The sequence below is a fragment of the Geotrypetes seraphini genome, chromosome 11, assembly GCF_902459505.1.
Source record: "Geotrypetes seraphini chromosome 11, aGeoSer1.1, whole genome shotgun sequence".
Classification (NCBI taxonomy): domain Eukaryota; kingdom Metazoa; phylum Chordata; class Amphibia; order Gymnophiona; family Dermophiidae; genus Geotrypetes; species Geotrypetes seraphini.
In genome coordinates, this window is record NC_047094.1 from 1,696,725 (window position 1) to 1,724,673 (window position 27,949).

At 45.0% G+C, this 27,949-nt stretch overlaps 2 protein-coding genes across 10 annotated transcripts in view; one reads left to right on the forward strand and one right to left on the reverse strand.

Annotated features, from left to right (window-relative positions):
* Window positions 1-581: 581 nt before the first annotated feature.
* DCTN5 (dynactin subunit 5) lies at window positions 582-27,484 on the reverse strand. 2 transcript variants are annotated; one of them, XM_033914143.1, is made up of 7 exons: window positions 27,330-27,484; window positions 27,053-27,121; window positions 21,207-21,325; window positions 7,058-7,169; window positions 5,958-6,060; window positions 1,266-1,333; window positions 582-1,099 (listed from the first exon to the last, which is right to left on the reverse strand). In XM_033914143.1, the coding sequence occupies exons 1-7, from the start codon at window positions 27,375-27,377 to the stop codon at window positions 1,058-1,060; spliced, it is 561 nt and encodes a 186-aa protein (XP_033770034.1). In that variant the 5' UTR covers window positions 27,378-27,484; the 3' UTR covers window positions 582-1,057. The 2 variants fall into 2 exon arrangements, with proteins under 2 accessions (XP_033770034.1, XP_033770035.1); XM_033914144.1 differs by lacking the exon at window positions 1,266-1,333 and having other exon boundaries at window positions 27,330-27,481.
* PALB2 (partner and localizer of BRCA2) overlaps window positions 27,474-27,949 on the forward strand; it is a 122,850-nt gene continuing 122,374 nt past the window's right edge. For all 8 annotated transcript variants that reach the window (XR_004536436.1, XR_004536437.1, XM_033914138.1 and 5 more), the window contains exon 1: window positions 27,474-27,661. Coding sequence is in view for 6 of the 8 variants with exons in the window: in XM_033914138.1 (XP_033770029.1) it covers window positions 27,614-27,661 (48 nt within the window). In the remaining 2 variants the exon portion in view is untranslated. The remainder of the gene's footprint in view (window positions 27,662-27,949) is intronic.

Below are 27,949 nucleotides of genomic sequence, written 5' to 3' on the forward strand. Positions count from 1 at the left end.
TATAATGGTACACAAAAAGCCCAAACACCGCAACACCCAAACATCGATCTCTTATGTCCAAATAAATCAAACTAACAGGAAGCATGAGATATCGATATTGCGGTGTTTGGGCTTTTTGTGTATCATTATATGAAGCGTCATTCTCCAAACAACAGAATATATCAACAGTTTGACTCCTGAGGAAGGCAATAAAGTGTCGAAACAGGCTGGGTTAAGTCTGAAGTTTGTTTTAGTGCAATAAAGTCCCGGCTGAAGCATCTCTTTCATCTCTACTTTTGTTGATTGTGATATTTCGTACAAGTGCTTCTCTGTTTCTTTTGGATTGCATCTATTCACAAACATGACAAAATAAATGGGTTACATCAAGTAAGTCTGACATAATCATGCATTATATTCGACCATGCCTTAACAGTTCAGGAATGTGTAGTGTAGAGAAAGATCTGTTCCAGGTGATATGTTTGCTGTTCTTAATAGTAAGGGGAGGAGAAGGGGGCAGGGGCGGGATGACTTTGGGTCAAGGTATTAACACAAAATTACATGGCAATTAACAGTAGTAAGAACAAGGCATTGACAACATGGCATAATGTCTGTTACTCACTTGTTTGCTTTAATAAACATTTAATGAAAAATAAAAAACCAAAGACTCAATAATCACAAAAGCAGTTTTTTAGTCATGGAAAGTCAAATGAAAGAGAAAGCAAGCTTGTTTTTCTTTCATAACTCAATTGTTCATCATTTAGTATAATGTAAATATATTATCTATGCTGTGAAAGGGGCCAGTTACCTCCCTAAAAAAAATTAAAAGAAATGTGAATTCCAATAAATCCATCATTTAGGAGATAATACAGTACATCAGGAAGGCCGTGTTACTGGATGACTCTGGCATAGTATACGAGGGAAGCTCCATTACTGGGCTGGTTGGAGATAAATATAAGCAAGTAGCCTGGAGGTCCATCTGCAGAGGTCAGTTGCCTGAACCTTTTACTAGTTAGAAATTTCTCTTAAACTTGAGTAAGAGGTAGAAATTTCTGATAATAGCTCTTTGTAACATCAATCATCAGCTCTTGTGTGCATTCTGGTAGCTCACCATGGAAAAGACCTGCAAGAGATGGGGGCGGGGAAGAGAGGGCCATGAGTTCCAGGACCGGCACTAAACATTTAACAAATGCAGAAAACCATATCATAGTGCAGGCTGAGTGTGTCACTCACCTAATGCTACTTTCTGTTTGGCTCTACTGTATAAAATTTAAACATTGTTCACTTACAGACCAATCAGACATCTTCTGCAGTTCTACAGCTCCCAACTGATTCCTTAAGAGGTCTAGATGGGGATCTGCATTCAGGGAAAAGTATTTGTACAGAAACAGAGCCACTGGAGTGGAGCAAATATTTTCCTTTACATCCCTTTCTAACTTTAGTCCAGTCACTGAAGCAATAATGTACAAGAATAGACTCCCTCATTGCAGGGGCTCTGAATGCCAGAAGACCCCAGCTGGGAATCTGGACCATCTGAATGAAATGAGCCACGAGGCTTCTCTGACCTGAACAAATTCAAAAGAAATTTCAAAGCAATGAGGTGTCTGTTGCCACCACAATATGGTTTAGTATGCAAACGATGCGAGGTATAACCAAAACAATAAAAAGAAACCTCAGCATTAGCAAACAAACACTTTCTGTTTGAACTTCTGCAATATACCAGCTCTGCCCTTTTAAATACATTTGAAGAACTTCCAAAAAGGCTTTACTTAAACTACTGGACCTGAGACTATGAGTACTTATGAAAACAGACCAGTCCATGGAACTTTGCTGAAAATGTCTGTATTTAGTTTAATAAAAGAAGCTTTCAGACTTGAAGCTGAAAAGCAGCTATGCCAGGGGCTACAAGACTCCCATTAAATGCTGTAGTAATGCAACAATCAGCAGTCTCCTTTTAAGCTGAACGTTCCTGACAGATTAGGGCAGAAATTGAGGGGGCCATGATCTCTCGCCTTCACTGCCTTCTCCTCCAATCTCCCCACCTGTCATAATTACCGCACACAAAACAACTTGAAATGGGATGACTTCGTCACACAGAAAACAGACAGAAGACCTTCACCAAATACAAAACAAGGGACTGTCACAGAAATAGAAATATGAAGACCTAAACTAAAGTGGAAACCCCCCAAAAATAAACTCAGCAAGTGTAACACTGGAAAAAGAAAACCAGAAGTACACTTCTTTTTGTACTGAACATAGTCAGTGGAACAGCCACAGGGCTTCTGGGCTCAGCTCCCTCCTCCTCCAGTATCCCTGACCTAGAACCGGCTGAAGAGCTTGGAGAGTTCTAGCCCTGATGGTGCTTTGGGATCCTTGTCAGCTCAGGTGTTTACGCCAGTGAATAGAATACAAAGAGATCTGCGATGCACATATCCCAAAACTAATAAATTCAAAGTAATATACCTTTCTACCTTTGTGGTCGGGAAATGTTTTTTTTCCATCATGTTGGTCCCAGTTTGTCTCTTCTGCTATCCCTTTGACTTTTCTCATCTCTCCTGTCTTATTTCATTTCTTCACTACACCTAATCTCTGATAAACTGACCGTTCCCTTTTAGTTCTTTCCGCCTCTGTCCACCCAGATTTCACCCTCTTTCTCGCCTTTCTTTTTAACCTTCTATCTTCTTCTCTCCCATTTCCCATCTCACTCCTTCCCTACTACCTTTCATTATCTAATCTAATCTAATCCTTAGGTTTGTATACCGCATCATCTCCACGTTCGTAGAGCTCGACGCGGTTTACAGTAGGAGAAATAGGAAGGAACTACAACAGAGGGTTAGAGGTAGAAGTGTGAAGAAAATTTAGAGGACTTGGGATGCCAAGATATAAGAGTTTCCTTGATTCCTAAGTTGGAGGGAGACTTACATTTTTTGAGAAAAGCCAGGTTTTCAGATGTTTGCGGAAAACTTGGAGAGAGCTCAAGTTCCGAAGAGGGGAGGTAAGGTTGTTCCAGAGCTCAGTGATTTTGAAGTGGAGGGAGGTCCCTAGGTTTCCTGTGTGGGAAATGCCTTTTAGCGAGGGGAAGGATAGTTTTAATTTGTGGGAGGATCTGGTGGTATTAGGGTTTGAGGAATTCCAAGAAAGAGGGATAAAGGGAGGGAGGATACCATATAGGATTTTGAAAGCTAAACAGGCGCATTTATAGTGGACCATGGCGATTATCGGAAGCCAGTGGAGCTTGGCCAGGAGCGGGGAGACATGGTCAAATTTACTTTTAGCGAAGATGAGCTTGGCCGCGGCATTCTGAATCCGTTGGAGTCTGTGGAGGTTTTTCTTAGTTAGGCTTAAGTAGATAGAGTTGCAATAGTCCAATCTGGAGAGGATGATGGATTGGACAAGGAGGGTAAAATGTTTTTGATGAAAGCAGGATCTAACTTTCCTCAGCATGTGAAGGCTGAAAAAGCATTTTTTTTACCAAGGATTGGAGGTGGTCATTGAAGGACAATGTGGAATCAATGATGATGCCCAAGACCTTGCTCGAGAATTCAAGCTGCAGAGAGGAGCCAGAGGGTAGTGGGATGGAGGTGGGTAGGTGATCTAGTTTTGGACCGAGCCAAAGAAGTCTTGTTTTGGACTCATTCAATTTCATTTGCACAATGTGGGCCCAGGATTGTAGGTTCATTATATAAGAGGATATGTTCTGAGACAGGTCGGTGAGGTTCGAATTGGTCTCGAGGAGGATGAGGATTTCGTCTGCATAAGTGTAAATTGTTTCAAGTGGGGATAGGTGGAGGAGTTTTAGGGAGGACATATAGATGTTGAAAAGGATAGGGGATAGTGGAGAGCCTTGCGGGACTCCACAATTCGGTTTCCAGGGGGAGGATGAGGTGCCATTCATGTTAACAATGTAAGAACGAGAGCGGAGGAATTTAGAGAACCAACCTAGGACTGTGGAGTTAATACCTATCTCAGAGAGTTGGTAAATAAGAATATCATGGTGAACAACGTCGAAAGCAGAAGAAAGGTCAAATTGTAGGAGGACGGCGAACTTGTTTCGAGAGTGAAGTTGTTGAACCCTTGAAATCAGGGAAGACAGTAGGGATTCAGTGCTGAAGTTAGGACGAAAGCCATATTGATAGGGTAAAAGAATAGAGAATCTCTCTAAGTATGATGAGAGTTGGGAAGAAATTATGGACTCTAGCATCTTGGTTAGGAGAGGGATATTTGCAATTGGGCGATAGCTGGATGGTATGGAAGGGTCAAGGTCAGATTTCTTTCAGTAGTGGGGTCAAGGCGATATGACCCATTTCTGGGGAGAAATGGCCCGACTGAAGGGCGGAGTTTATGAGAATGGTGATAGAAGAAATAGCCTGAGCGGGAATGTTCTCGTATAGGTAGGAGGGGAATGGGTCCAAGGAGCAATTACAGGATTTCAGTTTGAGGCAGAGATTGAGGACCAGGGATTCAGATACGCACTCAAAGGTGGTCCAGGATCTGTCAGCTGGGATAGGGTTGGAGACCATTAGGGTGGGAGTGGAATCGGTGGGCACTAGGGAGTTGTAAGAGACTGAAGGAGGGAAGGAGCATCTCAAGGAAGAAACCTTATTGTTGAAGAATTTTGCTAGAACATCGGCTGAGGGAGAGGAGGGGAGCACGGTGGGGTCTCTTTTGGAGGTTAGGGAGCGCCAGATGTTGAATAGAGTACTGCTTTGATTGTTGGACCTGGAGATTTTGTCACCATAGAAGTTCTTTCTTGCTTTTTTTAGTGCTGTATTGTACAGCTTGATATTGACTCTCCAGGACTGTCTGTCTATAGGACATTTTGATTTTTTTCCGTATGCGCTCCAGAGCTCAACATTTCTGTTTTAGCTCTCTGTGATATGGGAGGAACCAAGGGGCCTTGCGGGGATAAGAGATGGATTTAGTGGAAAGGGGGGCGAGGAAAAGGTAGGTGGATTTGGAGAGAGCGACCCAGTTATGCCAATTACCGTAGTACCTGAATCTGCAGGCTTAGGGGCAGAGGAGAATACATTGAGAAATTTAGACCAGAACAGGTCCCATTTTTACTTCGGTACTCACTATCCTTCTCTCCTTTCCACCTCTCCCATTGGCCTCTCCACCATTTCCAGCATCTCCCTTCCCTCTGCTCTTTTAGCTCAGCCATCTCTTCTCCTCTTTCCCTCTCCTCCTGGCCCGATATCTCCCTGCCTCTTTCTCGCCACCATCTTCCCAACTCATTTCTCTTCTACCCCCTTCCCCCACCAAGGTCCATTTCTCCTCCTCTCTCTCCTTCCCTCTGATCTGCTGCCTCAAAGCATTCTCTCTGATGTGTTTAGTCCCCTACTGCTACTTCTTGTTTCCTCTTGGGTGGAATGCAGTAGAGAGCAAGCTTCAAGGCAGCCAATCTGAGCTGTTGTTTTGTTGGTGAACCCCTGCCAAAGGAAATGTTTTTTCAATGTAGACCAAAAGGTGAGGCAGAAGGGAGGGAAACTTTCGTTCTGCTGGAGAAAAGATGAAGAGATGCATTCATCAGTGAATTATATGATTGAAATATGTACGTGGTTTTTCTTAGATGCTGTGATGTTGTGTTGTCTGATTTTTTTTTCTTATTTTATTATGTATGTTTTTATTGTAACCAGGGCAGAACTGGTGTATGTAGTGGGTAATAAATTTTTAAATAAATAAATTCTGGGCTACAGGGCCCCTTGAAGCTATGGAGTCTAAGGCAGCTACCTTGTTTGCCCCCCCCCCCACCCCACCCCCAATGCCAGTCCTGGTTCCAAAAATAAACCCTCATGAATCAATAGCTCTTCTCTTTTCCTCCATTTCTTGCTACTCTTTGTTGGTCTCTCTGAATGTAAGGTTTCACATAAAACCCAAGCTTCTGCTGCTTCATATAGATGGCACTAGATCCGACCCTCAACTATTCCTACAAAGATGGGCAAATTTCTATACTCCCCCCCAACAACTGTATGCTACTTTACCTGGACAGCCAGCAAACACTGTGAATGGAGGCACCACAGTTTCCGGGGGTAATACCGTGTTATCTTGAATTTTGCAGCAGTCTTTCAGAACACACCTCCTACCCTAAAATGAAAAAGAGCAGCGAGTCCTTCTGATACTTTTAAATTTTTATATGACTGGAACATTCTGCCTATCTGTGTATTTGAGGTACCAGAGCTGTTGAGATTCAATATGTGTTATCAGCTGGAAGGGGAGGGGGCAGAAAAGGAGTAATGGTCTTAGCAGTCAAAAATCAGGGGGTGTGAGCAGGCACGGAAAAGCTGCAGAGACAGAGTTGTGGGAGAGGGAAGTGCTGAAAAGCAAGACTTGAAGAGTGAAGGATTACTGTGTACAGTCTTTATTCTCTTGCTTCAAGCATGAACTGGATTCTACTGAGACTAGAGAAGCAAGAGCTTTCACAATAATGCAGTTTATGTATATTTTAAATAGTGTGCCAGCAGCTTAAAAAGTTTGGATCACACTGAATCTCGGGGCTGCGGCTGGAGGGCACCTGGAAATGTGCAGATGTTGATGCGATGACATCACGCAAATGTGCAACATCATCACATATGCGGATGTCCTCCAGCTGCAGCCTTTAGCCTCCTATTACCACTGATGGGAGGGAGGTTGCTGCAGAAGGAGAGGTACGGAGAAGGAGAAGAGGCGAATGCGCCGGCTGAATGACTACAGAGGCACGTCCTTTAAGCAGTCAGCCGGCACTGGCAACTCTCCTCCTCGCCAGCATCTCGGGGCACACTGTTTTGCATGAATAAATGAACTAATTTGGGCATTTTCTTGAATTCTGTCCCTTATCTGACTTACACATGCAGAATCACTTAATCCCCCCCATTGCCCCAGGTACATTAGATAGAGTTTGAGCCCACCAGGACAGATGATAAAGTACCTGAATGTGAAACCACTTAGGATATAAGTGGTATATAAATACTTAAATAAATAAGAATACTATATTAGTACAGATCATCCCAGCACCTAACTTTGGGTGTTGTTTACTGAAGCCCCCCCCCCCCTCAGGTGTTACCACTGTTGAATGACAGGGGTCTGGGACTAAATAACTACTTACTATGACACAGTTCTTCCCAATGTGCACATATGAACCAATCTGGGCAGCATTCACAACACAGTCCTCCTCTATGAAGACATGGTCACCAATGTGCAAGGGGAAGAAAGCCACCCTGCAGAAACAACGGGAGAGATGCAGGTTACACACACATATCACACACAATATACAACAGCATTGGAAGAGATGAATCGCCATAATACAGGATCTTGTTTCCAGCAGCGGCCAATCCAGGCTACAAGAACCTGGCAGGATTCCAAACAGGAGCAAAATTCCATGTAACTTACACTCAGAAAAAACAGCGGCTTTCCTCATGTCTACCTTAATAAATTGTTTATTATTATTTATTTGTATTTAGGTCATAGCTCTTTCAACATATAATTAAACTCTAGAATTTGTTGCCAGAGAATGGGTTTAAAAAAAGTTTAGATAATTTTCTATATTAGTGAAAGGAGGAAGATAAAAAATGGAATTGCTAGGCTAAAAGATGCTGGGAACCAATATGTGGAGAGTGATGAGGAGAAAGCAAATGTGCTAAACAAATACTTCTGTTCTGTGTTCACAGAAGAAAATCCTGGAGAAGGACCGAGATTGTCTGGCAAAGTTACACGAGAAAATGGAGTAGATTCTGCGCCGTTCACAGAGGAGGGTGTTTATGAGCAACTTGAAAAACTGAAGGTGGACAAAGCGATGGAACCAGACGGGATCCATCCCAGGATACTAAGGGAGCTCAGAGAGGTTCTGGCGAGTCCTATTAAAGACTTGTTCAACAAATCTCTGGAGACGGGAGTGATTCCTGGGGATTGGAGGAGAGCGGATGTGGTCCCTCTTCATAAAAGTGGTCACAGGGATGAAGCAGGAAACTACAGGCCGGTGAGCCTCACTTCAGTTGTTGGAAAAATAATGGAAGTGTTGCTGAAAGAAAGGATAGTGTATTTCCTTGAATCTAATGGGTTACAGGATCCGAGGCAACATGGCTTTACAAAAGGTAAATCGTGCCAAACGAACCTGATTGAATTTTTTGATTGGGTGACCAGAGAGCTGGATCGAGGACATATGCTAGATGTAATTTACTTGGATTTCAGCAAAGCCTTTGATACAGTTCCTCATAGGAGGCTGTTGAACAAACTTGAAGGGCTGAAGTTAGGACCCAAAGTGGTGAACTGGGTCAGAAACTGGCTGTCGGACAGACGCCAGAGGGTGGTGGTTAATGGAAGTCGCTCGAAGGAAGGAAAGGTGACTAGTGGAGTCCCTCAGGGTTCAGTGCTGGGGCCAATCCTGTTCAATATGTATGTAAGTGACATTGCTGAAGGGTTAGAAGGAAAAGTGTGCCTTTTTGCAGATGATACCAAGATTTGTAACAGAGTAGACACCGAAGAGGGAGTGGAAAATATGAAAAAGGATCTGCAAAAGTTAGAGGAATGGTCTAATGCCTGGCAACTAAAATTCAATGCCAAGAAATGCAGAGTAATGCATTTGGGGATTAATAATAGGAAGGAACCGTATATGCTGGGAGGAGAGAAGCTGATATGCACGGACGGGGAGAGGGACCTTGGGGTGATAGTGTCCGAAGATCTAAAGGCGAAAAAACAGTGTGACAAGGCAGTGGCTGCTGCCAGAAGGATTCTGGGCTGTATAAAGAGAGGCGTAGTCAGTAGAAGGAAGAAGGTGTTGATGCCCCTGTACAGGTCATTGGTGAGGCCCCACTTGGAGTATTGTGTTCAGTTTTGGAGACCGTATCTGGCGAAAGACGTAAGAAGACTTGAGGCGGTCCAGAGGAGGGCGACGAAAATGATAGGAGGCTTGCGCCAGAAGACGTATGAGGAGAGACTGGAAGCCCTGAATATGTATACCCTAGAGGAAAGGAGAGACAGGGGAGATATGATTCAGACGTTCAAATACTTAAAGGGTATTAACGTAGAACAAAATCTTTTCCAGAGAAAGGAAAATGGTAAAACCAGAGGACATAATTTGAGGTTGAGGGGTGGTAGATTCAGGGGCAATGTTAGGAAATTCTACTTTACGGAGAGGGTGGTGGATACCTGGAATGCGCTCCCGAGAGAGGTGGTGGAGAGTAAAACTGTGACTGAGTTCAAAGAAGCGTGGGATGAACACAGAAGATTTAGAATCAGAAAATAATATTAAATATTGAACTAGTCCAGTTACTGGGCAGACTTGTACGGTCTGTGTCTGTGTATGGCCGTTTGGTGGAGGATGGGCAGGGGAGGGCTTCAATGGCTGGGAGGGTGTAGATGGGCTGGAGTAAGTCTTAACAGAGATTTCGGCAGTTGGAACCCAAGCATAGTACCGGGTAAAGCTTTGGATTCTTGCCCAGAAATAGCTAAGAAGAAGAAAAAAAAACAAAAAACAATTTAAATTGAATCAGGTTGGGCAGACTGGATGGACCATTCGGGTCTTTATCTGCCGTCATCTACTATGTTACTATGTTACTATGTAAAACATGGACTTGGGAAAATCCCACTGCTTATTTCTATGATAAGCAGCATAAAATCTGGTTTACTATTTTGGGATCTTACTAGGCACTTTTGACCTGGATTGGCCACTCTTAGCAGTAGTTCAAGGTGAGTTATATGGTAAAATTATGTCCTTACCTGATAATTTTCTTTCCTTTAGTCACAGCAGATGAATCCAGAGACTACTAGGATTATGTCCATCAAACAGCAGGTGGAGATAGAGAGCACCGAGTTGTCCTCAGGTATATCTTGGATGCACAGCCTCAAGGCCAACCAATATAGGTGTTCTCAAAGCAGTTGAAATAAAGCACATAAAAGGCACGAGACATATGAAACTTTCCCTCACATGCGCTACCCGAACCACTAATGCTTTCAAATCGAGAATGCAATTTCAGCCGAAAAGCATGCCCAAACTGTGCCTGAGAGGGACAAACCCCGCAACAGGGTGGGGCTCTGGATTCATCTACTGGGACCAAAGGAAAGAAAATTATCAGGTAAGGACATAATTTTACCTTCCTTGTCATCAACAGCAAATGAATCCAGAGACTAGTGGGATGTACCAAAGCAGTCCCAAATAAACAAGTGAACTTGAAATCCTGCCCTGCAGCACATGTCCAAGGAGATACGACTTCCAGAGAGTATGTATCCCATGATCATACAGAGGCTAACCCTCATAGCATATGTGAGCAGGAGCAATCCTTGCCTGAGAGCACCACACTGCAGAATTCACAGCTACAGTGCCCATCCATGAATAGAATGAGTGCAAAGCAGCCTCCTATTGTGACCACCAGGCTCCAAATATTCTCCTGTGGAATAAAACCATCATGTCTGGCAATGGTCCTTAGCTGATGGCAGAACCCATGGGCACCATCATAAACCAGACCCTCTCCCTTCGCAAGGTTCTAGGGCATCAAGCCAGGAAACATGACAAGTGAGGACTCCACCTCTAACTGTAGCCCTCTCAAAGCACAAAGTCCATAGGGCTCCCACAGGAGGCAAACTGCTGACCATCCTCCCCAGAGTCCTAAAGAGATACTGTGGCACTGAAGTAGCTGATCCAACTTCTAGTCCACTCCTCCACATATATGAACCAAGAAGGAGAGGAAAGAATAAACTCTGATCAAGAGCCAAAGAGCTGTAAACTAGCTCGCAACTAACCTAGCCACATCTAACTGTCAGCCGGCCGGGACTAAACAAGGTACACTAGGCCGTAAGCGAACTGGCACCCCTGGCCAAGACCAACCCCCCCTGCGGTGACGACTGGGGCCTGCCGGTCAGTGACAGCAAAGGCAGCACTGCCAGAGGCGTCGTCCCTCCTCCAAGAGGAGAAAGACTGACAGCGGCGGTGATGGCAGCTGCAGCGCCAGTCCCCACCGAGCCACAGAGGGAGGGAAGGGCCTCGGCCAATCGCCCTCAGGTCCTCCTACCGCCCACTGCTGCCCAACCTAGCTGCAACCCTTGGACTCTGCCAAAGCACAGCCGCCATGAAACCACACTCATCCATACCATCATGGCCAACCCTGACCAGCGCAGGGAGCAGGAAGCAGCATCGCAAAACCCCTCCAATGTCACAAACGTTTCAGGGTGGGATAGTGGGGAAGGGACTGGAGAGAGCCCAGATGTTGCTCCCACTGTTGGCCCCGTACAGCCAACATCCTGCAGCTCAACCAAGGCCTAAGTGCCCGGAACATTTCTCCACCGAGGCCTGAGCCCCCGGAATATTTCTCCTCTGCGGCCTGAGCCCCCGGAATCTCTCTCAACTGAGGCCTAAGCCCCAAGAATCTCTCTCAACTGAGGCCTAAGCCCCAGGAACATTTCTCAACTGAGGCCTAAGCCACAGTAACATTTCTCCTCTGAGGCCTAAGCCACAGTAACATTTCTCCTCTGCGGCCTGAGCCCCCGGAATACCTCTCAACTGCAGCCTGAGCCCCCGGAATACCTCTCAACTGCAGCCTGAGCCCCCGGAATACCTCTCAACTGCGGCCTGAGCCCCCGGAATACCTCTCAACTGCGGCCTGAGCCCCCAGAATACCTCTCAACTGCGGCCTGAGCCCCCGGAATACCTCTCAACTGAGGCCTAAGCCCCAAGAATCTCTCTCAACTGAGACCTAAGCCCCAGGAACATTTCTCAACTGAGGCCTAAGCCACAGTAACATTTCTCCACTGAGGCCTAAGCCACAGGAACATTTCTCCACTGAGGCCTAAGCCACAGGAACATTTCTCCACTGAGGCCTAAGCCACAGTAACATTTCTCCACTGAGGCCTAAGCCACAGGAACATTTCTCCACTGAGGCCTAAGCCATAGGAATATTTCTCCACTGAGGCCTAAGCCACAGGAATATTTCTCCACTGAGGCCTAAGCCACAGGAATATTTCTCCACTGAGGCCTAAGCCACAGGAAGATTTCTCCACTGAGGCTAAAGCCACAGGAAGATTTCTCTATTGAGGACTAAGCCACAGGAAGATTTCATTAGAGACCAGCTCGGCCTCTCAATCACCGGAGGGAGGGTAGGGAAGGGACATGGGAGGGCCCAGGTGTAGCCCCCAAAGTTGGAATGTTATGCCAACACCTCTAAACTCTACTGAAGCCGAAGCAATAGGAGCAGACAGTCTTTCCCCAAGAGCTGAAGTCAGGAGCTAGAAGAATAGCAGCCATCCAACCTGCTGGAGTTAGAGTATACTGGTTGGCCAGGAGGCTGTACATCCAAGGTATACCGGAGGGCAACTCAGTGCTCTCTATCTCCACCTGCTGTTTGATGGACATAATCCCATTAGTCTCTGGATTCATCTGCTGTTGATGACAAAGAATCAAGTATACTAGGTACTTCCCTGTCTCCATAGAGGCAATTTGTTAAACAGTGCTCACTCCTAAGTAGTAGCATCTAAGAAGTCAGCACAACGGAGAAGTCGTGAGGATGAGATGTCAATTATTCAGCCACGGGTGTAAAGTTCAAAGTTCATTTTATTAGTAGTAGCCGACAGTGTTTTAGCATCTATGCCTTTGTCAAGAGTCTCGAAGGCTGATTTCTCTATCACCGGCCATCGTGGTAACAGCTCCAACACTCAAACAATTCCTTTCATGGAATTTCACTGGGCAGGAGAAGACCAAAGGCAGCCCCATCTCAACTGCAATTGTGGAATTTCACTGGTAATTCCTATGAGCGTCCAAGATGTTACCACCACAGCTGGTGCTAAAAACGCTAGTGCATCTTTGTAAAGGAGGGGGTAAGTGCTGATATTCAATCTTAAACGTCCAGGTTTAGCACATAAACGGACTACAAAAAAGTTTGCCCAATTTTTATGTGCTATCTCATGGCTGCTTTTTTTTCATTATTTATTTATCATTTTTCAATAAATATCAAGTATCCACTTGTTCATGGCTGCTTAAGTGCTGAATATGAATCAATTTAGATTCCAAAATTTTCATTTATATGTATATTTTATTAGTAATGTAATGTTTTAATATTAATCACTTGTTTATCAGTTTTAAAATGAATAAAGAATTAAAAAAAAAAATAAAAAGAATATCAATTTAAGCAGTTGTGTTAGCCAGCTCAAAAATAATTGGATATTCAAAGTTGAAGCCAAGACAATGGGTTCCTTTTATGAAAGTGCGCTAAGCATTTTAGCGCACGCACTGGATTAGTGCGCACTAGCTGAAAATCTACCGTCTGCTCAAAAGGAGACGGTAGCGGCTAGTGCACGCTATTCCGCGCATTAAGGTCCTAACGCGCCTTCGTAAAAGGAGCACAAGGTTTGGCTTTGAATATCCAGAAATAACTTCATTTGTTGGTGAGCTTAATATCGAACCCTAAATGTGTGCATTTATTTATTTATTTAATTTAAAATATTTATTATCCACCTAAAGCCTATGTGGCTTACAAAAAATACATACATCTAATATAATAAAATGGTAGGCCGCGCATGCGCACTAAAAAAAACGTGTTCCCTGATCCGTCGCGAAAACACGAGTGCGCATGCGCGCGTTTTACGTCATCACCTACTCTCCACCTTGCGCCACCAATCACTGTCATCACCTGCTCTCCACCTTGCGCCACCGATCACTGTTCCTCCTGCACCATGCCACACCAGGCATACCACAAGGATCTCCACTATCCCCTACCCTCTTCAATCTTTACACTGCTTCTCTAGGAACGCATCTGGACAATCTGGGCATAACCACCTATAGTTATGCTGATGACATCACCATCCTCATCCCATATGATCACTCTAAACCTACCATGACAGACAAACTTCACCAAACACTTGAAACAGTCACAACCTGGATGAAAAAACACAAACTTAAACTCAACCAAGACAAAACCAAATTCATCCTTCTCGAAAATGACAAGGTCCAAACCACAACCAACTTAGAAATAAACGCAATCAAATACCCAATCCAAACCACCATAAAACTACTTGGCATGACCATAGACAGATGCTGCACTATGCAACCGCAAATAAATAAAACAATTCAGAAATCATTCGCTGTCATGAGAAATCTGAGACAAGTCCGAAAATTCTTTGAAAGAACACAATTCCAACTTATAGTACAATCACTAATACTAGGTATATTGGACTACTGCAACATCCTCTTCCTTCCTTGCCCTGTAACCACGATTAAACAACTCCAAACAATCCAAAATACAGCTTTGAGACTCATCTACTCATTGAGAAAACACGACCACATCACTGAAGCCTTCATCAACTCACATTGGCTTCCAATCCAAGAAAGAATCCAATTCAAATTCTACTGCATACTATTTAAAACCCTACACGGAGACAGCCCATCATACTTGAATAATCGCCTCATCCAAGCACCCACTACCAGACACAGAAAAACACACTCCCCTTTCATACCCCCCCCAATCAAAGAAGTAAAAAGAACAAAACTACACGACGGCCTCCTAGCCACTCAAGCCGCAAGGCTGGACAACCAGATCTCCAACCTTCTGATGACCACTCCAGACTATAGGACGTTCAGAAAAGAAATAAAAACCACACTTTTCAAGAAATTCCTGAAGCAGCATTAACATCACGACCTCTTAGTAACTCTAAAACCGACATCTGATCTACCCATTACTGCACTAACAACAACAAAAGAACCTCCACTATAACCAACTATTAATTCTCTTACAAACCACCTCACCCTCAACAACCCGTTAATGTTTATAAAATCTACAACTTACCTATCTAGCCAATCAATGTAACTCTGTATTTCTAAATTAACCTTTTGTAATCCGCCTTGAACCGCAAGGTAATGGCGGAATAGAAATCCCTAATGTAATGTAATGTAATGTAATGTCCACAACCGGCCTCGAGCTCCTGGGGACCGGCGGCGCGAGCCGCCCGGCGGTGCAGTGTTGAGGTCCCGCCTCCGCCCTACACGGCGCCGCCAGACCCGGCCCTACACTGAGATCCGCGATTGGGTTGCCATGAAAACCCCGCCGCAGCCTCGCAGCTAGGTAGGGGGACAACAATCGCGCTTATGTTCAAGCCGCCGCCACGACTCCTCTCTCGAACCGCACCAGGATCGAGAGAGGAGCTGCGGCGGGGGCTTGAGCATAAGCGCCATTGTTGTCCCCCTACCTAGCCGCGAGGCTGCGGCAGCCTTCCTCACCCGGCCCCACCGCTCCTTCCTTTCAGTTCAGCTCCGCCTATGTTAAAAGGAGCTGCTTTGAAATTGGAGCCCTGCCGCCACCGTAACACGTTCCCTCTGCCGCGGTCCCATATGTCAGAGAAGGGGCGGGACCAAGGCAGAGGGGAACGTGCTACAGCAGTGGCAGGCCTCCGATTTCGACGCGACTCCTTTTAACATTGGTGGAGCTGCACTGCACCTGATGGAGGGAGGGAAGGAAAGGTGGTTGTGCGCTGTTGAGCCCCTCTTTGCCCTCAGACCCTCTCCTAACTGCTCCCTCCTGTCTCAGACCACTGGGGGGAGGTGCCTGTCTTCAGCTGCCGGGATGGAGGGAGGGAAGAAGAAACCAGGGGCCCTGGCAAGCGAGTTATCAAAAGCCAACCATAGCCTGGGACCCCTACATGATATGAATAATGACCAGACAACAAAAGGTAAGAAAAATAATTTTATTTTCTGTTTTGTGATTACAATATGTCAGATTTGAAATGTGTCTTGAGGGAGGCTGCCGCCACGGCTTTGGACAGAGGGGTACCATTTTCGTGGGAGCCGGCCTTCGGAGAGGCTTGGGACGCGGGGACGGATGTGGGAGGGGCTGCCGCTGCGAAGGGCTTTGGTGGGGGAGCCAGCCAGACCGCAAGTGTGGGGACGTTGTAAGCGCGGATTGGTCAAGGAGCCGCCGCTGCTGAGGCTTTGAAATTGCTCTCCCACCGTCACTCCCTCCCGCCCCGGCTCTGCCTCTGCCCCTGCCCAAGTTCAAAAGCAGGAGACATCTAGCACCCGTTAATCTAACGGGCTTAAACACTAGTAATTAAATAAAACATAAACCAAACAAATAGTTTAAAATAATCACTGGCTTATGTCTGTAAGTCCCTAATACTTACAAAACCTCTAAAATGAACACACATCAGGTCAATAAAATGCCTGCACAAAAAAATAGTACATAAGAACATAAGAGTTGTCCTACTAGGAACGACCAAAGGTCCATCAAGTCCAGCATCCTGTTTCCAACAATGGCCAACCCAGGTCCCAAGTACCTAGTTAGATCCCAAGTAGTAAAACAGTTTTTATGCTGCTTATCCTAAGAATAAGCAATGGATTTCCCCAAACCATCTCAATATTCCATTTTTAGCAAAAATGACAGAAAAAATAGTTTTCAATCAAGTTTCAGAATTCATAGAAAAAACTGGAGCATTACACCCTCATCAAACAGGATTTCGAGGTGGCCACGTCGTGAAGAGCAACATAGTTTTGAGGGATTGTGCCCTGAGGAAACCTGAACAGGGTGAAAAATGTTGGCTAAGTTAAGAACTTTATTTAAAATATTTATTAAAAATATAAAAATTTATGAGCTAAGCACATCTTATATTAGAAAAGACCAGTGACCCGATGACGATAGGGGGCATAAAGCCAGTTGCCATGAAAGTTTATTGAGCTTCTGGTGGCACCTCCGAGGGCCTGAAGAATTTACCTTATAAGCACTTTTGGTATAGAAGATATCCAGGGGAGGTTTAGATTACACCTTACCCCTAAAGGAGTCATATCCCAAAGCTAACATATTCCAGTTAATAGATTCAAAATAAAACCATTTTTTCTACCTTGTTGTCTGGATGTTTTGTTTTTCCATCATCTTGGTCCCAGTTTCTCTTTCTGCTTTTTCTCTATCTTCAACTAATTATCTTTCCAGTGTCTGCTGTCCATTTTTTTCTCCTCTTCTGTTGTTCCATTTCCTTCTTATGCCTATCTCCAAAGTATTGATTTTTTCCCTTTCAGCTTTCTTAACTTTTTCTTTTCTGCCTCTGTCCACTCAAATCTTGCCTTCTTTCTCACCCTTCTTCTTTTTAAATGTTCAGCTACCTCTCAATTCTCCATCTTCTCTCAGTCCCTAACTCTCCCATTTCCCATCTCACTCCTTCCCCAGCCTCCTATTCCCTTCTATCTACTCCCCATTACCACATTTTTACCACTCACTGCTCTCTCTCATCTTATCATTTCCATTTTAACCTCATCCACATGGCTTACCACTTTCAGAATACCATCCCTCTCTCCACTGGTCAGGCTATAACTCCCTGTCCCTTTCTTTCCATCCCCTTTCTTATCCCAGATCTCATCCCTCCTGCCCTCCCATTGGTCCATCTCGCCTCCTCTATCCCCATGGTCCAACATTTTGCTCCCTCTCTTTTCTGGTTTTCTTCTTCCCTCCCCCTTTGATGCTGAACAATAAGATGGAGGGAAAAAAAGAGAGATGCTGTATCTCTCTGCCTTCCATCCACAGGCCTAAAATTTCTCCCTACCTCCCTTCCATCCCCAGATCCAACTTCTCTCTTTTCTCTTCCCAACTGCCCCCACCCCATCTCTCCCCATGGGTGGCATGATAAAGTAATCGGGTGGGGTGGGGCAGGACAGGGAAATTTGATGGTTAGAATAGGGTCATTAAATCCAGTGGCGTACCTAGTATATATGACAGCCAGTGCTGATCATTTTTAACAACCCCTCCTCTATATAAAAAAGTTATTTTTAGTAATAATCCATGAGTCACACAACAAGGATGCACCTAGGAAAAGGCAGCATCTTAAACACTGCAGTGAGCACTAGAACACCAACACATACATTGTAAAACTAAACAAGCCAGATCCTACACAATCGATTAATCCTGTACAGTTGATGCTAACAAAAAACTATGTCCTTTTCATACACACAGAACAGAGATACACCCTCGCCCAATATGGAATAATCAAACTAAAAATAGAAATATGTAGACAAAAGTTAAACCAAGACTCTGCAACACCACAGAAACAGTGACACATGTCCCCTAATACTGTGCAAAATATAAAGACATTTGATTTAAATTTGAAAAAACTGATACATAACAATCACCACTTTACAAATGAACAAATAGAAGTAAAACAAATAACGAGAAATAAGAAAATACTATTTTTTTGGACTAATCCATTTTTCAATTAGCTTTCAGAGGCCAAATCTTTCTTCAAGACAGTACAGTATACTGCTATTATGGTATCCTGTCCTGACTTGAGGAAAGGGGGTTTAGTCCCCATAAAAATTGCCTTATTTCCATTTCTTATTTATAAACTTTTATCAATAGTAAAGCAACAAAAAAAAATTTCTACCTTTTGTCGTTTCTGCTTTATCTTCTCTTCACTCTCTTCTTTCTATACAGCCTTTATCACTTCCATGCCACATCTGCCCCTCTCTTTGCCCCTTCCACCCAGCCTCTGCCCTCTCTCTACCCACCCCTTCCATCTACTGTCCACCCTCTCTCTCTTCCATACAGTATGTTCCCTCTTTTTATGTCCTTCAATAAACTGTATACCCTGTGCCTTTTCTCCTTTGTACATGATTCATTTCAGCTTCACCCGGTCTCCATTTTTCTGTCTCCACCCCCTCCCCTATGCTCTGGCATCTCTATCTCATTCTCTTCCCAACCCCCATGCCCTGGCATCTCTCTTTGCTCTGGCAGCTCCTTTCATTCCTTTCCCTGTGGTCTGGCATTTGTCTCCTTAGTTTCCCTTCCCTACCTCCCATGCCCTGACATCTCTCTCCTCTTCTTCCATCCTTCCCCCTAGTCTGGCATTTGTCTCTTCCCCCCCCTTATATGCCCTGACATCTGTCCCTCCCCCCTCCATGGTCTGGTATCTCCTTTCCCTCCCATGGTCTTGGAATCTTTCTTCCCTCTCCTTTCCCTTCCCTGGTCTTCCTTCTCCATCCCTCCCACCTTCTCTCCCCCCCAATTGGGTGCAGCAGCAGCAGCATTTCTATTCCCCCCCCCTCCACTTGGCCACACTGCAACATTTATCCTCCCCCCCAACCACCCGCAGCACAGCATTCACAATTTGCTACAGGCTAAGACGGGGAAGTGAGGAGGAAAGCTTACAACTAGCTGCTCTTGCTTGCTTTGGGCCTTCCTAGCTGCCGGGTCCTGCCTTCGTGGAAACAGTAGGCAGGACCCGGCAGTGAGGAAGGCCCGAAGCAAGTAAAAGCAGCAAGTTGTAAGCTTCCCTCCTCACTTCACTATCTCCCACCATAGGCTCGTGCCCTCGGGGCTCTGCACACTATGCCGGCTTAGCAGCGTGCCCATGCGAAAATGGCGATCCACCGAGGCCAGAAACTCCACGGCTCTATGTTCCTCATACCAGGCGGAGTTGTTCAGGATACTCAGACTGCCATGCACCTTTCCCCCACACAAAAGCTCCCCGTTGGCATGCACATGCTGCAAACTCTCACACAGCCCGCGCACGTTCTGCACCAGTTGCTCAAGTGGCTCACGTAAGCCTATCTGTCCGCTGGGGTCTCCGATGCATGCGGTGGCCCGCCGATGAGCGCAATGGTGTGGTGGCCTGCGAGCTGAAAGTGCTCACGTGTAAGGAGTCAGCTGTGGGATCAAAGCCACTACACCGTCTGTGCGCCGCTCTGCTGTATTAAAAAGTCAGGCTGAGGCAGGAGTCAAACATTGAACTTCTGACGACTCTTCAGGCTGTGCCGAGTCAGCCTGGGGAATCCCCAAACCGGTGAGAGGGTGGGTTTTTTTTTTGAGGGGGGGATTAATGTTTGAATAGCAGCAGCAGCAGGATTTCTGACTGAGATGACAGCGGTCATCTAAATTAGCCGGGCGGAGTGCCCAGCTAAAAGGCTCTAGGGAGAACACTGCATGTAAAACACATATAAAACAAGTACATGAGCTACAGTAAATATATCCAAAAAACTGGTCCTAAGGTTCAAATGGACCAGACCGGACACTCCTTCCTCAGGGGTCCCTGCTGAAGGCATGTAATGTATCAGAAAACCAGAATAGATAAAATAAACACAAAAAAGAACAGGTCAGAAGTATCCTGTCTAAATTGCTGCATTATGAACCACCAACCCCTAAACGCTTAAATGATTTGTCTCTTGAGTTTGGATCCAGAAAAAGGAGGATGGATTGAGACATCTGGGTTTTACTTCCAATGTCTGAATCCATCCTCTTGAGTGCCTATCATAACTGCTGTTCATTTACATTCCCAAGCGGAATTCCAATTCTTCCACCACTGACAACAAGATTAAAATGAATGAGGATACAGGACCAAAATTTGGTATATACTTGGTGTGAGCGTTATAATGTGCCTTCCATCCACTCATTAGAAGCTTTCTAGTGCAATTTTAAAAATGCCATATTTCCAGAATGTCTAGGACTTGTTTGGGGACCTCTGCTTTAAAGGATCAATAAGAAAAATTGGAGTGATCAGAGGGCTCCACAAGTAACCTGCAGTGATAGGTTTCTACACATTCTGACTTACATCTTCCATAAAGAATAAATAGGACCAACAAGAAAAATCCGAGGGACCACAGGGCTCTACAGCAGTGTTTCTCAATTTGGCCCTAGAATAGCCCCTTCCCAGTCAGGTTTTCAGAATATCCACAATGAATATGCATGAAAGAAATTTGCATATAATGGAGGCAGTGTATGCAAAACAAATTTATGCCTCATATTCCAAGTTTATTTAAAATTTGATAAAATCACTTTTTCAAAATTTCAAAGCGAAGTACATTAAAAAAATGGGGGAGACAAACAATTTATTGGGGAAATGCTGACTTACTTCAAACGAGAGGAAAGAATAGGGAGGAACTACAATCAGTATAGGAAAGAGAATGAGTAAGGGAAAAACGAAGGGGAGTTATGTTGATTGTTGCTTGCCTGATTTAAATATCACTGTCTAATTAGCAATGGGTTTTTCAAAAGCGTCCCTAAATAGGTAACTTTTTAGTTTCCCTTTAAACTTGTTAAGGGTTTATTCTTCCCATAACTGGGCCGGTAATAGATTCCAAATTTGAGAAGCAGTGACTGAAAAAAGTGTGTTATGCCTGGTACTGATTGTACGCAAGATGTAAGAAGATTTTTATATTCATTGTGGATATCCTGAAAACCTGACTGGCAAGGGGAGTACTCCAGGACTAAGTTGAGAAACACTTCTCCACAGTGTACAAGCAACCCACAGAATCTCAGGAAGTCCAAGCATTGCAACATGTGTTTATACATATTTAGACTTACCCTTTGCTGAATTTCTTAAAAGGTGGACGGATAACACTACGGCTCTTGACAACGCAATGCCGTCCAACCCTGACGTTTGCCAGATCCCCACGAATAATGCAGTCATTCATGATAATTGTCTGTAGAACAAGACAGAAACATCATAGCAGCAATTTAGGGTCTGCATAAAGCCAACACTAGCTCTGCCTCCCCTGTGGGTAGCATGCATGTGTGCTGCTGGAGGAGATGCAGACACACACTGAAGCTCCTCCTACTCCACAAATGTAACTGTAGATGAATCAATAACAAAAAAGCATTTTATATACCATTCTGACCTTCAGCTCGAGAAGGTTTACAATTATAAAATCTATGACTAACCATGGGGGTCACATAGGCCCTGATTCTGAAAAGTGCCATCCTGATTTTAGGCAGCTGTAGGCGTCCTACAGCTGTCTAATCAACCAATCGGGATGCACGTTTTTAAAAAAAATGCTCCCCAGGCAGGCCGCCTATATTAAAGGCGCCTCCGGGAGCCTAGGGAGGCCCGCAAGACGCCTAAGCTCGCCTAAAGGCCTTAGGCGAACCTAGGCGGCTCCTATGCATCTCCCTACCTTTAATTGTTGGCCGGACGGACGGGTCTTGGTACCATCCAGCTGGCAAGCCCGCCTCGTCGAAATGAGGCTCTAGGCGCCTGGGCCAATCAGGCCTTAGACTTAGTGGGGATGGGCGGACCCGCTATGCCTAAGGCCTGATTGGTCCAGGCTTCTAGAGCCTGGGCCAATCAGGCCTTAGGCTTTGCGGGATGGGCCGGGCCCACCTCATTTTGACGAGGCGGGCCTGCCGGCTGGATGGTATCAAGACCTGGCCGGCCGGTCAACAATTAAAGGTTAGTTTGGGGAGGAGGTTAGTTGGGGGGGACGTTAGGGGTGGTCATTGGTGGCTGTTAGCGCGGGGGGAGGGCTGTTAGTGAGGAGGGGCGTCTTCCGGCAGGAGGGATTGGGCACCCTCCTGCCGGTGATCAGTAGTGTCGGGGGGGGGGGGGAGCATCTTCCAGCAGGAGGGATTGGGCACCCTCCTGCCAGTGATCGGTAGTGTCGGGGGTGGGGGGGGGGCACCCTCCTGCCAGTGATCGGTAGTGTCGTGGGGGGGCATCTTCCGACAGGAGGGATTGGGCACCCTCCTGTCGGTGATTGGTATTGTCGTGGGGGGGAGGGCGGCGTTCCGGCAGGAGGAGTTGGGCACCCTCCTGCCGGCAATCGGACAGGCGGCCACTATACTTATCGTGTCAGGGAGATCCTTTGCCGCGATAAGTGTAGTGGGTACATCTACTCTAACCCGATTCTGTAACCGGCGTCTGTAACATGGATGCCGGTTACAGAATCGGGGTTAGTGTAGGCCAGATTCTGTATTGGTCGCCCCTCTTGGGCCGTCCTATACAGAATCTGGGCCATAATGTATAATAAAGTTCTAAAGGGTTAAGAAAAGTTATACAAAGACGAGCTGTCAATATAAAGTATCATTACAAAAAATGCTTGGAAAATAATCAAGGCTTCAAACTTTCAAACACTTTGATTCATTTCTGATGTTATTAGGTACAGAGTGCCATAAAATTGGAGTAGCAATATTAAAAAGCTTTTTATAACAAGAGGTCAAACACAATGCAGAAACTAAAACTAATTCAAATTTATTCAGATGGTTTGAATGATGAGACACTATCCCCCTCTTTTACGAACACATAGCGTGGGTTTTAGTGCTGGCAGCAGCGGTAACTGCTCCGATGCTCATAGAATTCCTATGAACATTGGAGCAGTTACTGCTGCTGCCAGCGCTAAAACCTGCATTATGCATTCGTAAAAGAGGGGGTAAGGCAGTCTTTTACAAAAGGTGCGCTGCTGAGAATAAAAGTGGGCAGCTCACCTTTGTAAAAAGGACCCATAAATTAGTTTCAACTTTCAACAAAGATAATAACTACTGTAGACATTTCCCATACATCATCTTAAATGCTAGACAAAGTATTTTAAACTCAATCTGGGGCTCTACTGGTAACCAATGCAAAAATTTAGTAATGGGGTCAACCCTATCAAATTTTTTTTTTACACAAAACGACAGCAGAATTTTGAAGGAGCCGTAATCTTATCAGCAATGTTTATGTAATACCTAGAGAGAATTATGCTAATCAATATGAAACCCCCCCCCCCCCAAAACAAATGCATGAACCAGTTTTTACAAATAACCTAAATCCAAATATGTCTTGATCTGCCATTTCTGAAATACAGGTATACTGAATACCAGGTGACTAACTTAAACTTTGCTTTCCAATGTCAAATCTATCCATATGCCCAGATTACATGCATATTTTGTTAGAGTCAAATACCAACCCCCACCCCCAATATGCCCTGCCTGTGCAAATTAGATTGTAAGCTCTTCTGAGCAGTTACCATCTGTTCTATATTGACTATAAATTATTGCATATGCTTTTCAGCACTATAGAAATGATAAACAGTAGTAGACAGATATATTATCCACCTTAAGATCAGCAACTTATTTTTTACTTCCAATTTACAGGAGAGTTGATTTCACCTTGTTTAGCTTAATAAAGATTCTTAGTAGCCATCTATATGAAAATACTTATAAAGCAAGAATCCTATTATTATACCAGGCTTCTACTACTTTGGGCTCCTTTTATCAAGCGGCGCTAGCGTGGTTAACGCTCGCGACTTTTCATCACATGCTGGTCAAAAACTACCGCCTGCTCAAAAGGAGGCGGTAGCGGCTAGCGCGGCCGGCAGTTTAGCGCACGTTAAACCACTAGTGTGGCTTGATAAAAGGAGCCCTTTGTCTTTATAGTAGAGAGTTGCGCGGAGACAGAAATCTCACCCGTCCCGTGAGGAATCCCACCTGTCCCCGCGAGGAATCCCTCCGTCCCCACCCGTCCCCGCGAGGAATCCCCTCCGTCCCCACCCGTCCCTATAAACTTCAGGAATAGTTATTTGATTTAATTATGCTACTGAATTCACAATTATATTTTCATACATATTTCTATCATTCCTCCAAAATGTATTTCCCTATGGCCCATATCAACCCCCTTACTCCCCCCCACTCCCCTCCCCCTTCTATTAACATTGTATTGAAGTAATTAATCAAATTATAATAAATTATGATATTTACATACATATTTCTATCATTCCTTCAATATACATTTCTATATGACCTATTCCATCTTACCCCTGCACCTCCCCCAGTTCTCCTTGTGGATTCGTTTAAGTAAACATATCTTTTGAAAATTGTTGATACACAATAAAAAAGATAGGGTTTGTGATTTTTTTAACCTATGAAGTTATCTACCCTATCTAGGCTGAGAGTGAAGAAACACTGCTATGGACAAGGTTCTGAGGCTTTTTCCTCCTTTTCACAAAAGACTACTATTTTTTATTTTTTGTCACACTTTGCATGAACATTTTGTATTTTAAAAAAAACTATTGCTCATCCCTGGCAATGAGTTATGTATGATACATCTAATTTACTGTTGGGAATTTGCTAGGTACTTTTTTTTTACCTAGATAGGCCAGTGTCCACGATAGGTTGCTGAGCTCAGTGCATCTTAGTCCGAGTCAGAATGGCTTTTCTTATGATACAGAGCATCTTATGCCTAGGAATGGATGGTTTAGGAGAGGGCACAATGAGTCACAGCCTCTTATGGGTGGAACTGCATGAACTAGGGTTACCATGTGACTCTACAAAAAAGAGGACGTATTGAGAGTGACATCGGGCTATACTTCCTCTGCATTCTTTCTCCTACCTGCTCTGCTGCAGTACACAGCCGACCGGAAATCTTCCCCGATATCAGCGCTGACGTCGGAGGGAGGGAGGGCTTTGCTTAACAGCGCTGATGTCGGAGGGAGGGAGGGCTTTGCAAAGCTTAAGCAAAGCCCTCCCTCCCTCCGACGTCAGCGCTGACATCGAGTAAGACTTCCGGTCGGCTGTGTGCTGCGGCAGAGCAAGTAGGAGAAAGAAGACGAGCCTTGCGGCTCGAGTTGCTTCAACCCCGCAGGATCCCCATGACCCTAGGAGGCGTCCCCACGGGACCCCGCGACCCTAAGGGCGTCCCCACGGGATCCCCGCGACCCTAGGGGGCAACCGCACAGGATCCCCATGACCCGAAGGGGGAACCCGCGGGATTCCCATCATCCCCGTTCCCGCGCAGCTCTCTACTTTACAGAAGAGCATAAAAAAAAAAAAAAAGCCTGTGATGTGCATCAGACATACATATGACTATAAGTACAGCATGAGGGCAACTTCCATATTACCGACATTGTAGGGAAATTTCATGGGGATACCAGGAAGTACTTTTTCACAGAAAGAGTGGTAGACCGTTGGAATGAACTCCCGGAGCAGGTGATCGTGGCCAGCAGCACACAAGATTTTAAGAAAAAATGGGATGCCCATGTTGAATCTCTACGAGGGTAGTGTAGAGGTGATGCCACATGACACGGTGACAAAATTCATCACCGTTCCCTTTCCCGCAGGAAACCATCTTCATGTCATTCTTTAAGGAGAGAGGGAAGAATCAGAGTATGAATAGCCACAACCACTGACCCTCAAGCTTTGCTTTGAAAAATGCTGGTGTAGAAGGACTGAAGCTGAAATAGACACTAAAAAATGACATGGGATTATTTCCCGGGTTATCCACAGGGATGGGGATGGTGATGAATTTTGTCACTGTGTCATTCTCTACTGTGAGTGACCCTTTGGAGGGTAGTATGGGAGGGATAACAGAGTGGGCTATGGCCCTTTTCTGCCGTCATCTTTCTATGTTTCTATGAGACCATTTTAGCTGAGGAGTCTGATCATTATTAAAATCTATGCATGTACTTTTATGTAGGCAATTTTCAAAGGTTAAAGTTTCCACAGACACTTGAACCTCCTCTTTTTTTTTTTTTTGCAAGTACTCTTTCCAGTCCCAGAAATGTCAAACACAGACAACTTAAAACATAAGAATGGCCTTACTGGGTCTGACCAATGGTGCCTCAAGCCCAGAAGCCCGTTCTCATGGTGGCCATTCCAGGTCACTAGTACCTGGCCAAAACCCAAGAAGTAGCAACATTCCATGCTACTGATCCAGGGCAAACAATGGCTTCCCCCATGTCTTTCTCAATAACAGACTATGGACTTTTCCTCCAGGAAATTATCCAAACCCTTCTTAAAACCAGCTACCCTATCTGCTCTTACCACAACCTCTGCCAACATGTTCCAGAACTTAACTATTCTCTGAGTGAAAAAATATTTCCTCCTTTTGGTTTTAAAAGTATTTCCCTGTAACTTCATCCAGTATCCCCTAGTCTTTGTAATTTTTGACCGAGTGAAAAATCGATTCACTTGTACCGGTTGTACTCCACTCAGGATTTTGTAGACTTCAATCATTTCTCCCCTCGGTGTCTCTTTTCCAAGCTGAAGAGCTCTGACCTTTTTAGTCTTTCCTCATACGAGAGGAGTTCCATCCCCTTTATCATCTTGGTTGCTTCTCTTTGAGCCTTTTCGAGTGCCGTTTAACCATGAATTAATAATAAAATAAGCTAAATAAACATATGTACTTTTACTTGAGTTAGGATAAGGACTGCAACAGTGCACTTAGGTTTGAATTTACAAAAGTGCTGCTTCTTCTTCTTAGGTGCCATTGACTTGTGCTCGAATCCTAGTGACTTGCTGAAGTTTTCCCATCCTGAGTAAAAGTGCATTCACTGTGGCACTACTACTTCTATTTATCACTTTTATGGCGTATCATTTTGACTTTTACCTGTAGCGGGACATAAACCTTTTAATACAGCTCATTTCCAGACTGTTTCTGCATTTGGAAATTGCCTACACACCTTGCCATTCAGGACAATATTCTGGCTCCCACAAAGAACCGACTGTCTGCTAACTTTATTGCCAGAAGCCTGAGGAAAGAATGCAAAATACACAAATGAGAGCGTCAACCTCTTGGGGAGGGGAAGAAATGGACATTCACGAGACAGACATGCAAATCTCTTCATGAATATTCATTGCGCAAGGCACTTCGACGGGAGCCCCCCCCCCCCTCCCCTTCCCTTATCCCAAGACGTTAAGCAAAGGGGAGACCCGCCTCCCCCCACCCTCCCCTCGCACCGTCTCGATGTACTCGGACTTGTTATACAGCAGCTCGCTCAGCTCCATAGCGTCCAACTTCCGGGAACCACGGCGGCCTGACGGGAAGTCGCCGTCACTTCCGCTCGCAGAAAGTGGCGGGAAAATCGGATGCGGAAGCCAGAAGAAGAGAAGAGACGAGACGGTGGGGGCCGAGACTTTTCAGGATGAGGATGAGGGAGGGAAGAGACAGCCCTGAGCGAGACCTTCGGAGAGGTTTCCTGAAGTGAGAGTGAAGCAGTGCAGGGCCCAGATCAGGAATCTCAATGGAGGAAGCGCCTGGCAGATCACTCACCTGGCAGGAAAGACAAAAGGTACCAACCAAAATCCAAGAACTTCCTTTGAAATAGCATTAGGCAAGCGAATCCAGCTCTTATGATGTACAGTGCTGCGTAGGTCATAGTAACATAGAAGATGACGGCAGATAAAGACCCGAATGGTCCATCCAGTCTGCCCAACCTGATTCAATTTAAATTTTTAAATTTTTTCTTCTTAGCTTTACCCGGTACTGTGCTTGGGTTCCAACTGCCAAAATCTCTGTTAAGACTTACTCTAGCCCATCTACACCCTCCCAGCCATTGAAGCCCTCCCCTGCCCATCCT